We start from the raw sequence: 14,039 nt of genomic DNA on the forward strand, positions 1-14,039 counted from the left end.
TCTTTTTGGCTGAACCATTTGAGAGCAATCTGCAAATGTTGCACCCCTAAATATTTCATTATCTATTTCCTAAATTTAAGGATTGTCTCCTGTATCACATTACAAATTCATGTTTAGGAAAATTAATATTGATGAAATATTTCCTACCTGATAATACAAGTGTGTATCCAAACCTCCCAAACTGAGCAAATACTGTTTTATATATCTTTTTTTCAGTGTAAAATCCAGTCAAGGGTCACATGCTACACTTAGTTATTTATGCTGTTACTATGTTGTTGAACACACATAATAAATTCTTCAGCCTAGTCTCTTTTAATACAAAGACTATCCCTGCTTTTTCTTTCATGAAATTAATACTTTTGAAGAGTTCAGGCCAATTATGTTGTAGAATGTCCTTTTATTTGGATTTGTAGGATTGTTTCCTCATGATTAGACTTAGGTTAAACATTTTTGGCAGAATGCTAAATAGTTTGTGTTGGGTCTTCAGAGCTTCATTCAAAGCAGGAAGTACAGGATGTTGGTCTGTTCCATATTAACGTTAATGTTTGATCTCTTGGTTATGGTTGGTGTCCACCAGGTATCTTTAACATAAAAAAGTATCTTTCTCCTTTCAAACAGTAAGTACTCTATGGCCTGATGTTTTGACATTGTGTGAATATCTTGTTGTACAATAATCTTTTACCCAGTGACTACAGAATATGCTGATAATGGTAACTTTTCTAATTTGGCATTATTTCTACATTTTTTAGGTGACATTCTTCTCTAAAGAAAAGCTTTTTCTTCTCCAGAAAGGAAAAGGGAAATTATAACAATTAAAAATGATTTTTGGACTATCACCATGGGCTCATAGATTTTTGTTTTCTTTCTTTTTTCTTTTTTTTTAATGCCTATTTATTTTTGAAGGAGAGAGAGGTAGAACATGAGTGGGGGAAGTGCAGAGAGAGAGGGAGACACAGAATCCGAAGCAGGCTCCAGGCTCTGAGCTGTCAGCACAGAGCCCAACGTGGGGCTCGAACCCACGAACCGTGAGATCATGACCCGAGCTGAAGTCGGACACCCAACCGACTGAGCCACCCATGTGCCCCTAGATTTTTGTTTTCTATTCAACGTAATCCATTATTTTAACCATTCATTTTGAGGCTCACATCACACAGTCCCAAACTTGGTCAGTGGGCACCAATTCAAAATGCCTCCTATGTTCTCTTGATATTTCCCCATCCGTTTTGAGCACTGCCTTACTTTCTGTGACTTATTATTTTTCCAGTATAAACAATGAAGATAATAATAATTGCGTGTGCATGTGTATACTCCATAATAACTTTGGTCTTTGTCTGCTCCAGACCTAGAATCAACCATTTCTCCAAGGTGAACCAGGTTCTTTTTAATCAGAAATAGCACTTAGAAAACAAGATCTGGGCACTAGTTGTGCTTACTTCTGCTACTGCTGTCATTTTATTTTTGAATAAAATCTTAACATAATAACAAAGTTAAAATAAAAAAATAAATAATCTATAAGGCATACTCCAAAAACCTTATTCTCTTCCCTATTCCTTTTGTCTTTTTGTGCCCATGATTCAGTAAGTAGCCATCTTTATTTTCTCATTTATTCTTCCTGTGTTTCTTTATACAGTAAGCAGCAGTTATAGTATGCATGTGTGTGTAAACATATGTATGTGTATATGCATACAAAAGGTAGTATGCTATCTATATTTTTTCACTTACCAATATATCCTAGAAAGCATTAGTTATCAAATCATAAGAATATTTGGCATTCTTTTTTTATAACTGCATAGTACCCGACTGAATGGATATAACACAGTTTATCCAATTTCCTCTGAATAAATACTAGTTTCTATTATTGTACTATTATAAATAATATGGAAACAATAATTTTGTGTATCTTCAGAGAAAATAGAATGCTGGATCAAGCCTGACTTTCCTTATGTATGTATTCTGTGTAACGTTACCTAATTCTCTGATTCCTTATGGGTTGCACCATTTTGTACTCCTAGCAATCTGAATGCCTACTTCCCTATTGCCTGGACAACAAACTGTGTAGCAAGCTTCTGAATATTTGACAATTTTTTTGGGGGGGGAAGCGGACTCATTAATTTTATAGTCTGAAATTATTTAAGTAATTTGTTGTAGTTGAACTACCATGAATACTTAAAACATCCACATTCAAACCTGACTGCCTAATAACTAAGATTTTATATCTACATTATCATTTTTTGTTTTTTTAGAAATTATGGTCTCTAAAAAAATGGGAGAGTACAATCAGAAATCGGAGTTTTAGGGGAGCCTGGTTGGCTCAGTCAGTTAACAGCTGACTCTTGATTTCAGCTCAGGTCATGATCCCAGGGTCATGGGATTGAGTCCTCAGTCAGGCTCCATGAGGAATGTGGAATCTGCTTGAGTGCTTGAGATTCTCATTCTCTCTCTCTCTCTCTCTCTCTCTCTCTCTCTCTCTCTCCCTCTCCCTCCTCCCCCTCCCTCTCTGCCCCTCTCCCTGGCTCGCATGTGCTCTTTCTCTCAAATAAGAAAAAAATAAATTAAAAGAAAGAATTAGGAGTTTTAAAACTGTGCTTTCATGAAGGTCATTTATCCTTAGATGATGACACTACTCCCATACTTGTTACTTCAGAGGTAAAGTGAATACTGGAAAATTCTACTCATTCATGCAAAGCAAAAGTAATACATTAACCATTTTGATAAAAGCACGAATAATTTACTCATGCATTGCTTAAGCTAAGTAAATAGAGCACACAGTGATTTAAATCACTGATATAACTTGATAGTGTGGAATTCATTTCCACATTATTCCTCTAGTGGGAACTCTAAGGACAACAATCACAACCATGGTAGTGACAGCAAATAGCACTTACTGTGTCAGGCCCCGTTCTAAGCATTCCACAAATGTTATCTCATTTAACTCTTACCACAACCTTAGCAAGTAGGTACCATTATTTCCATTATACTGATGAGAAAACAGATAATGACATCAGTAAGTGGTGATCATGAATTCTAATCCAGATACCTGATTCCAGAGCTTGGACTCAACTATTTTATTATAGACCTTCTAGTGTTTCTTTTTTTTTCTTTTTTTAAATTTTTTTAACGTTTATTTATTTTTGAGACAGAGAAAGATAGAGCGTGAACGGGGGAGGGTCAGAGAGAGAGGGAGACACAGAATCTGAAATAGGCTCCAGGCTCTGAGCTGTCAGCACAGAGCCCGACGCGAGGCTCGAACCCACGGACCGCGAGATCATGACCTGAGCCGAAGTCGGCCGCTCAACCGACTGAGCCACCCAGGCGCCCCCCTTCTAGTGTTTCATTACAGTATACTAAAGAGAAAAGCTCAAGTACTTAAAATAGTTTAACAGTGATAAATAAAAATGTTTTTTTTCAAGTACATTTTTAACCGAATACATTTTGAATAGGAACAAGTATTCTAAAATTATATCAAGGAAAATAAATTAGCAACCAAACCTAAGCTATTAATTCATGATTCATGCAAATTTTGCTACTAGTCACATGAAAGGTAAATGAAATTCACACGTTTTTTGTAGCTGATGAAATCAACAATGAGTACCCTCAATTTAACAGGTACTCTGGCCGTGGTTCCTTGTTGAAGCATCATAACTAACAACCACTGACTTACCTCATCTGGGAAAAGATGCAACCTCTGCATCAGAGTTCTTCTGTGAAGGTTTTTTGGCAGCATGCCATAAATAGCTAGTTTCACAATCTGAAAAACAGACATATATAGGATTCAGTAAGAAAGATCTGACATTTACAGATAGTGATGAAAACAAGTGGGCTCAGACTCAAGTGAAATGAAAGGAATTGAGACCTAAGTAGACATGTGGCAGCAACAGCAAAAGAATCATTATTTTGTACATCACTATTTTCTTTAGGCTCTATTTGACTTAATTTATTTTAAAGGAAAAGCACAAACCGAGATTATTTTTAATCTCCTATGTGCCAATTATAGCTGGAATAAGAAAAAAAGCTTGTACAAGCTTTCTCTAAGATTATACAAAAACCTATGACTCAAATAATCTGTTACATACTGAATTGAGCAGAACCCAGGGAGGCCTTACTCCTGTTTTCTCCAGGTAGGTGATCAGGAAGTTTCCAATTCGTAAAGTTAGCCTGACCCTACAGTTATGAGACTGACTCTAAGTCACAAATCCACAACAATGGTAAGGTTATCATTCACTGAAAAATTACTGTGTATGGTGGTTAGTTGCATTATATGTTATCTTGTTTAGGATGCTGAGTCTCATTCCACAGGTGAGGAAACAGATTTTGTGAGGTTAAAGAACTCCCCCAACTTCATATATCTAGTAAGTGGCAGTGCTGGAATTCAAACCAGGCAGTCTTACTTCCAGAATAGACACATGGTACAAGCAATCACATCTATAATGTGTTTCTCTCTGTAACTTCTCAAGAAGACAAAAAATCCTTTCTCTCTACCATACCCATTTTCAAGATGGCAAACTAACCTTTCCATGATTTACATTTCCCCTTTTAAGATTATCCTCATTGTTGGTCTGAATGTGATTTGATGTATGGTTTGTCAAGAGAAGGCCACAGAGTGTCATTCTGTGTTCCATAACCTCCTGGGGGCCTGCTGGTATATAGGACCTACAAATATACTGCAAGGTCCTCATAAAACTGCTGATAGGGACATCTGAAGGGTTGCATCAATTTTTACCATCTGTGCTCATATTCCAAGGATGTAATTTGATACTTATTAGAGCTAATTCACTAAATTAGACATGATAGAACAGGGTTGTCCTATAAGAGGATTTCCTATTCCTTTAATTTTCTAATCAAATCAGACCACAAAACCTAACTACATACAAAAGCTAGTGGTATCTCTTAATACATTTTCCAATTTAGTGCTGTTAATACTCTATGTTCTGGAGATTTTAATAGAGATTTACATTGTTAAAATTAAAAGCAAAAAATTCAGTTACTCAGTCACACAAGCCACATTTCTTTTTTTTTTTTCAACGTTTATTTATTTTTGCGACAGAGAGAGACAGAGCATGAGCGGGGGAGGGGCAGAGACAGAGGGAGACACGGAGACACAGAATCTGAAACAGGCTCCAGGCTCTGAGCCATCAGCCCAGAGCCTGACGCGGGGCTCGAACTCCCGGACCGCGAGATCGTTACCTGGCTGAAGTCGGAAGCTTAACCGACTGCACCACCCAGGCGCCCCTTCATTTCAAGTGGTCAACTGCCACATGCACCTAGTGGTTACCATATTTATCAGTACAGACAGAAGAACATTCCATCATGACAGAAATTTCTATTAGCACTGATCTAGATATTAGCTTTTACAATTTTAAATAAAAAAAATTAATGTTTATTTATTTTTGAGGTGGGGGGAGGGGGCAGAGAAAGAGGGAAACACAGAATCCAAAGCAGCTCCAGGCTCTGAACTGTTAGCACAGAGCTCGACATGGGGCTTGAACTCATGAACTGTGAGATCACGACCTGAGCCAAAGTCAGATGCTTAACCAACTGAGCCACCTGGGTGCCCCTAAGATTTTTAATTTTTAAAAGTCTTAAACAGAAACTGACAATATTAATATTACGCAGCACCTTATCTGGACAAGCCAGCCATTATATCCTCTGAATATCATCCTAGCAGCAATTTTTATCATTTTGGTAGGGTTACATGCCATTTAGGTTTCATGTTCTTAACAAAATTTAGCTGTAGTCACTTGAACTAACAAGTTGGTTTTTAAAAAACTTGCCCTAGTAAAAAAATGCACCGTAACACCCAAATTAGGGACAGCCACAAAGTGTAGAAAGGTTAAAAGCTGACAGAGGAGAGAAAAAGACAGACATACAAACAATATACTCCCCCAAATAATAACACAACACGTGCATGCAATCAGTCAATTATAGCTGTACAGACTTATGTGTAAGTTCTAAGGAATTCAAAAAGTGAGAAAGACAGAGTAAAAGTGAGGTTAATAAATACTCAAGACCTTCCACATACAACCTGTAAACTAGGGCATATGCCATTTGTTTCACTCAAAACAACTTTACTAACTACAGGAGGGGTGAAAAACAAGAAAGGAACCATGTTAGAAAACAATACAAGGACAAAAACTCTTAAACTATAACTATGGTAGGGATAAGGAAAAGCTCAATCAACACATTTATTTGAGTTTATAATTAATGACATATATGATTACAATATTTTGAAATATTTAATTTTTTTAATGTTTGTTCATTTTTAAAAGATAGAGACAGAGCACAAGCAGGGATGGGGCAGAGAGGGGGGGGACACAAAATCTGAAGCGGACTCCAGGCCCTGAGCTGTCAGCACAGAGCCCAACACAGGGCTCAAACTTATGAACCACGAGATCATGACTTGAGCCGAAGTCAGACATTCGACAGACTGAGCCACCCAGGCGCCCCAATATTTTGAAATATTTAATAACCTACTAATAACTATTTAAGTGTACTATTTAATGTATTTTACAAATAATATTCCAGGGCTGTACTAATAATTAGAAGGACGCATTATGAAACAAACTCTCTTACAAGCCCATATACCAAGTACTGATTAGCAAATTATGTCTGCTGGCAGAAGACCTACTGTTCCAGGCAGACACTTAAGTATTTGATTTGGAAGTAAAATAACTGACCTCTTTCTTAGCAAGTTGTTCCTTTTCAAAACACAAAGTTAAAATTAATACTTAAAAAAAGAATTAACATAATTTAAATGAGGTAATAATTCAAATGGATTTAATTCTGAACTATTTTCCAGGACTTCATAAAACATTTTGTAATGTATTTTAATATTTGTTTACAAAACATAAGTTGGAACAATTTCTACAAATGTTATCAAATGCCAAATTCTTATAAAAAAGTAGGACTCTACTGCCTCCTAGTGTACAGTGAGCATGCCAGAATAACAAAGAAACTTACATTTTAAAAATATTTATTAAATAGTAAAACTACAATTTATTGTAGCACTTACAGTACACACTATCAGCAGCCCTTACAAGTTTTTAGTACCATACATACAATCCATATAGTCAAAATAGGATATTTTATTGATCTGTAATAGCCCCAAAACACATCTTGAAATAGAACATTAAATATTTCTTAAGCAATCTCTGAGCATAGTTTTGTAAAATACGCATAAATGATAAGAAGTAAAATGTCCCCCTTTCCCTCACCCCCAAGAAAATTGTAGGCAGTATTACACCAAACAAATGGTTGCATCCTAACAATAGGTATTTATTTTTATTCGCTATTATAGGGAAATACAAAAGAATGTCTTCACGGCACACTTTGTTCATTTATAAATGTATTTAGGTAAAAAGCTAAAATAGCTCCTAATGAGGAAAATGTTATCTATCTTATGTGTATATTTCAAAGACTGGGTTGTGAAGTGTAAAGGAAGGAAATAGAAAATTGTGAAATGGCAACAGGAGACTTCGCTTCTAGCAATACTGAAAGGTAATATTTAGGTTAAAACTTTCTCCTAGTATATTACTCAAATAATAAGTAAATGTTAATGAAGTTAATAATATGTTTTTTTTCAATATATGAAATTTATTGTCAAATTGGTTTCCATACAACACCCAGTGCTCATCCCAAAAGGTGCCCTCCTCAATACCCATCACCCACCCTCCCCTCCCTCCCACCCCCCATCAACCCTCAGTTTGTTCTCAGTTTTTAAAGTCTCTTATGCTTTGGCTCTCTCCCACTCTAACCTCTTTTTTTTTTTTTTTTTTTTTTTCCTTTCTCTCCTCCATGGGTTTCTATTACCTTTCTCAGGATCCACATAAGAGTGAAAACATATGGTATCTGTCTTTCTCTGTATGGCTTATTTCACTTAGCATCACACTCTCCAGTTCCATCCATGTTGCTACAAAGGGCCATATTTCGTCCTTTCTCATTGCCATGTAGTACTCCATTGTGTATATAAACCACAATTTCTTTATCCATTCATCAGTTGATGGACATTTAGGTTCTTTCCGTAATTTGGCTATTGTTGAGAGTGCTGCTATAAACATTGGGGTACAAGTGCCCCTATGCATCAGTACTCCTGTATCCCTTGGATAAATTCCTAGCAGTGCTATTGCTGGGTCATAGGGTAAGTCTATTTTTAATTTTCTGAGGAACCTCCACACTGCTTTCCAGAGTGGCTGCACCAGTTTGCATTCCCACCAACAGTGCAAGAGGGTTCCCGTTTCTCCACATCCTCGCCAGCATCTATAGTCTCCTGATTTGTTCATTTTGGCCACTCTGACTGGCGTGAGGTGGTATCTGAGTGTGGTTTTGATTTGTATTTCCCTCCCTGATAAGGAGCGACGTTGAGCATCTTTTCATGTGCCTGCTGGCCATCCGGATGTCTTCTTTAGAGAAGTGTCTATTCATGTTTTCTGCCCATTTCTTCACTGGGTTGTTTTTCGGGTGTGGAGTTTGGTGAGCTCTTTATAGATTTTGGATACTAGCCCTTTGTCCGATATGTCATTTGCAAATATCTTTTCCCATTCCGTTGGTTGCCTTTTAGTTTTGTTGGTTGTTTCCTTTGCTGTGCAGAAGCTTTTTATCTTCATAAGGTCCCAGTAATTCATTTTTGCTTTTAATTCCCTTGCCTTTGGGGATGTGTCGAGTACGAGATTGCTACGGCTGAGGTCAGAGAGGTCTTTTCCTGCTTTCTCCTCTAGGGTTTTGATGGTTTCCTGTCTCACATTCAGGTCCTTTATCCATTTTGAGTTTATTTTTGTGAATGGTGTGAGAAAGTGGTCTAGTTTCAACCTTCTGCATGTTGCTGTCCAGTTCTCCCAGCACCATTTGTTAAAGAGACTGTCTTTTTTCCATTGGATGTTCTTTCCTGCTTTGTCAAAGATGAGTTGGCCATACGTTTGTGGGTCTAGTTCTGGGGTTTCTATTCTATTCCGTTGGTCTATGTGTCTGTTTTTGTGCCAATACCATGCTGTCTTGATGATTACAGCTTTGTAGTAGAGGCTAAAGTCTGGGATTGTGATGCCTCCTGCTTTGGTCTTCTTCAAAATTACTTTGGCTATTCGGGGCCTTTTGTGGTTCCATATGAATTTTAGAATTGCTTGTTCTAGTTTCGAGAAGAATGCTGGTGCAATTTTGATTGGGATTGCATTGAAAGTGTAGATACCTTTGGGTAGTATTGACATTTTGACAATATTTATTCTTCCAATCCATGAGCAGGGAATGTCTTTCCATTTCTTTATATCTTGTTCAATTACCTTCATAAGCTTTCTATAGTTTTCAGCATACAGATCTTTTACATCTTTGGTTAGATTTATTCCTAGGTATTTTACGCTTCTTGGTGCAATTGTGAATGGGATCAGTTTCTTTATTTGTCTTTCTGTTGCTTCATTGTTAGTGGATAAGAATGCAACTGATTTCTGTACATTGATTTTGTATCCTGCAACTTTGCTGAATTCATGTATCAGTTCTAGCAGACTTTTGGTGGAGTCTATCGGATTTTCCATGTATAATATCATGTCATCTGCAAAAAGCGAAAGCTTGACTTCATCTTTGCCAATTTTGATGCCTTTGATTTCCTTTTGTTGTCTGATTGCTGATGCTAGAACTTCCAACACTATGTTAAACAACAGCGGTGAGAGTGGACATCCCTGTCGTGTTCCTGATCTCAGGGGAAAGCTCTCAGTTTTTCCCCATTGAGGATGATGTTAGCTGTGGGGTTTTCATAAATGGCTTTTATGATGTTTAAGTATGTTCCTTCTATCCCGACTTTCTCAAGGGTTTTTATTAAGAAAGGGTGCTGGATTTTGTTAAAGGCCTTTTCTGCATCGATTGACAGGATCATATGGTTCTTATCTTTTCTTTTATTAATGTGATGTATCACATTGATTGATTTGCAAATGTTGAACCAGCCCTGCATCCCAATAATATGTTTTTAAAGATCTTTCTAAAGCATGGAAACAACTGGAGGCCAGAAGTAGGACAAAGTACTACCAAAAAAAAAAAAAAAAAAAAGAGTCCTGAGGCTGGCATTTGCCCAGAGGGCATCAGCTTAGTGCGGGGCTTGGGTTTCAAAGGACTACCTCTTTTTGGTCAGGAAGTAGGATCAAAGACTTCCTCATAAACCTAGATTTTCAACAGAAAGCCAACATCCAGGGTGTACAGTGGAGAAATTAAAAAATTCAAATCTTTCCTGATAGGAAACAGATAAGTATGAGCCTTACTGCACAAGGCTTCAAGGCCTAAAATTCACCCTTGGGATCAAAACCCAGAAGTCTAGAGTATAGCCTAAACAGGTCTTAGGTTGGTATAGCTTCATGCACCTGCCAGAAGCTAAGTCAGTCTTTTGTGAATAAATCCACTTTGAAGACACAGGTCTCAAAGAATTCTCAGTGATGAAGTTTCAAGGTCCATGAGTTTATCAAGTGTCCTGAGCAGAAACAATAAATTGCAAAGCCACAAAGAACACAAATATTAGAATCAGATATAAACACTAAGAATTAGGTTTACAATGCTTAAAAAATATAAGGAACCAAAGTATGACAAAGAAACAGAAAGACTGCCAAAACTGACCAGCAAACTTGAAAAAGAAACAAGTAGTAAAACTTCACAGGAAAAAAAAAAATTCAAATTAGAAACTCACTAAAAGGGGGTGGGTGGTTGGGTGGCTCAGTCACTTAGACAGCCAACTCTTGATTTTGGCTCAAGTCATGATCTCATGGTTTGTGGGATCGAACCCCACCCACGTTGAGCTCTGCATTGACAGTGTGGAGCCTGCTTGGGATTCTCTCTCTCCCTCTCTCTCTCTGCCCCTCCCCTGCCCACATGCTCTCTCCCTCTCTCAAAATAAATAAACATTAAAAAAAAAAAAAAGGAAACTCAATAAAAGGGTTGATTGGATTAGATATAGGTAAAAAAGATAATTAGAGAAAGTAGAACATTAAGAAATTATTGACAAGGGGCGCCTAGGTGGCTCAGTCTGTTAAGTGTCCGACTTTGACTCAGGTCATGATCTCACAGTTCGTGGGTTACAGCCTTGCATCAGGGTCTGTGCTGACAGCTCAGAGCCTGGAGCTGCTTCGGATTCTGTGTCTGCCTCTCTCTCTGCCCCTCCCCTGCTTGTGCTGTCTCAAAAAATAAATAAATGTTAAAAAAATTAAAAAGAAATTATTGACAATGCAGCACAATGTCAGACAGGGAGACATAAAATATGGAAGAGAGCTAATGATTCATGTACAATGAGACAGTCAACTGCAAATGTAATCAGATTTCCAAAGGGAAAGAACAGATAGAGAATAAAGGGAATAAGAGAACACATAAGAGCGGACAAGTTTTCAGCACTGAAGATGCCAGTTCTCAAGCAAAATAAGTAAGACTTGAAAAGAAACAGGAAAACTAAAATCAAAGGGAAGATCTCAGAAGGATCCCCCCACCCCTGCAAAAGAGACAGAATACATACAAAGAAACAGTTTAAACTGACATCTAACATATCAATAGCAATAACAGAAGCTAAAATCTGCTTGTACAGTAGCTTCAAACAGGTGAGAGAGAAAAATGGTTATCCTAGAATTGCATATACTAAATAAGCAAAACTATCTTTCAAGAAGAAAGCAAAAATAAAGACAGTTTCAGACAAAAATAAAAAGCTTATTATTAAAAGAATGTTATGATAGGAATGTCAAAAGAAGTATTTCAAGAAGGAAATTAATCCCAAAGGAAGACTGTTATGGGAAAAGGATTTGTAAGCAAAGAAAATAATAAAAAATCAGTTAACTGTATAAAACAGTAACAAGAATGTTGAATTGGAAGGGTTTTAAAAATTGTTGACTGTGTGAGGGACAGTAGGTGTTAAAAATCGTCTAAGGACCTTGTTTTGATCTGGAAGAAAGTAAAGATTGATTACTCTTAGACTTCTAATAAATAAACTCAATCAATCCAAAAGAAGGCAAGAAAGAAGGAGAGGAAAAAATTAAATAAAATCTCCTTTCTTGCCTTCTTTTGGGTTGAGTTTATTTATTAGAAGTGTAAGATTAATCAATTATCTTTACTTTCCTCCAGATCAAACAAGGTCCTTAGAAAATTTTTGTGGTTTATACATACAATGGAATACTACTTGGCAAGCAATGAGAGAGAATGAAATTTTGCCATTTGCAACAATGTGGATGTAAGTGGAGAGTATTATGCTAAGTGAAATAAGTCAGTCAGAGAAAGATATCATATGTTTTCACTCATATATGGAACTTGAGAAACTTAACAGAAGACCATGGGGGAAAGGAAGGGGAAAAAATAGTTCCAAACGGAGAGGGATGCAAACCATAAGAGACTCTAAATACAAAGAACAAACTGAGGATTGATTGGGGGGGGGGGGGAGGGGAAAACAGGTGTGATGGGTATTGAGGAGGGCACTTGTTGGGATGAGTACTGGGTATTGTATGTAAGCATAGGAAACTTAGGAATCTACCCCCGAAGCCAAGAGCCACTGTATATACTATATATTAGCTAACTTGACAATAAATTATGTTTAAAAAAAATCATATAAAGTGCATAGTTCTATGCTTAGGATGTTAACGATCAATAAATATGACCTCTGTGACAGAAAAATAAATAAGTAAGTAAGTAAATAAATAAATAAATAAACAAACAAACAAATAAATAGATTTAAAGTAGAATGATTTATTGGGCAAACACTATCAAAAGAAGGCTGATATAGTTTACTAAAAAAACAAAAAGACCTCGAGATAAAAAGTATAATTAGAGACAAAAATGGCTGTTGGTACCATGATTAATTCTTAGGAAGAATGTAATTCCAAACTTAAATTCATCTAACACTAAATCTTCAAAACATACAAAACAAAAACTGACAGAAATACAGGGGAAAAATAAACCCACAATTGAGTTCGTAACAGAACTCTTTCAGGTAATCAATAAATCAAATAAACAAACAAAAAAAAGTCAGTAAGACTTTTTTTGATTGGAATGTACTTTGCATTTTTGATATAATGGATGTATAATCATACATAGATATATACATCTCTCTCTCCAAGACATTTTCAGCAAACATATTCTAGATAATCACGCAAGTATCAAGTAATTAAAAAGAAAAGCAACAAAACTGGCTAAATGCAAAACATAGTAAACAGTAATTAGAAAACATATACAATTGAATGATAGGAAATAATGCTTATCAAAACTTGTGTGATACAGTTAAAGTGCAGAATTTATAGCCTTGAATGATAGCTACATTAGAAGAGGAGCTAGACTGGAAAAACAGTTCCTGAACCAGTCTTCCCACAGATGATTAATAAATAAAAAATACAATAAACTTACTGCTACTGGATCCTTCTGGTGAAGTTGAGCAGCTGTTACTTGTCTAAATCCACCTGGATAGCTGTTAAAAGAAGCAAAGACATTAAAACTGGGAGTAGGCTATGATATACTATTTCTTGAAATGCATATGGTTTTATAATATGAAAACTATTTTTATTATGAAGCTATTCTTGTTTCTGGGAACTATGATTTTCATTAGTGTCTTAAAAATTAAGTGGTAACCTATGCTATTCGAAATACTGTTCTTTGTAAGTGGTCAACTGTCTTCATTTCATAAAAGTTGCACATCTTGGAAAATTCTTAGCATAACTATTGTTTTCATTCATTCTGAAGTAGTTGTTCATGCTTGAATTTAAGAAAGCAAAAGCAGTGAGCCCATATGCTTCACATTCCCTGCCATATCAGAATGTCTATATAACCTAGGGGTCGGGTTTGGGGAAAACAGGGGTAGCCACTTTGGGTCTAAGTCCAGTTCATACTCAAAACAGGGAATGATCCTGTTTCCTGTTAATAGTTGGTAAAAGACCATCAAGAGTTATATGTTGGTCCTAAGTGATGCAATACTGTGTTCATATCAAATTTATACATAAAATAGATACATGGAGATTTAAAATACATATAAATATTTGGGACAGTATTGATGGCAGCTTAGTAACTTGGATGCCCCAGATCCCAGTCTGGAATCTAGGTTTGCCAGTGGCTAC

General features: G+C 36.4%; 1 protein-coding gene across 4 annotated transcripts in view; it reads right to left on the bottom strand.

Annotated features, from left to right (window-relative positions):
• Positions 1-14,039, bottom strand: part of MRPL13 (mitochondrial ribosomal protein L13) — a 52,431-nt gene that overhangs the window by 17,504 nt on the left and 20,888 nt on the right. For all 4 annotated transcript variants that reach the window (XM_045049675.1, XM_019823076.3, XR_006592260.1 and 1 more), the window contains exons 4-5: positions 13,336-13,396; positions 3,662-3,748 (exon numbers count right to left, since the gene is read on the bottom strand). In XM_045049675.1, coding sequence (XP_044905610.1) covers positions 3,662-3,748; positions 13,336-13,396 — 148 coding nt within the window. The remainder of the gene's footprint in view (positions 1-3,661; positions 3,749-13,335; positions 13,397-14,039) is intronic.

This window comes from Felis catus, chromosome F2 (genome assembly GCF_018350175.1).
Source record: "Felis catus isolate Fca126 chromosome F2, F.catus_Fca126_mat1.0, whole genome shotgun sequence".
Classification (NCBI taxonomy): domain Eukaryota; kingdom Metazoa; phylum Chordata; class Mammalia; order Carnivora; family Felidae; genus Felis; species Felis catus.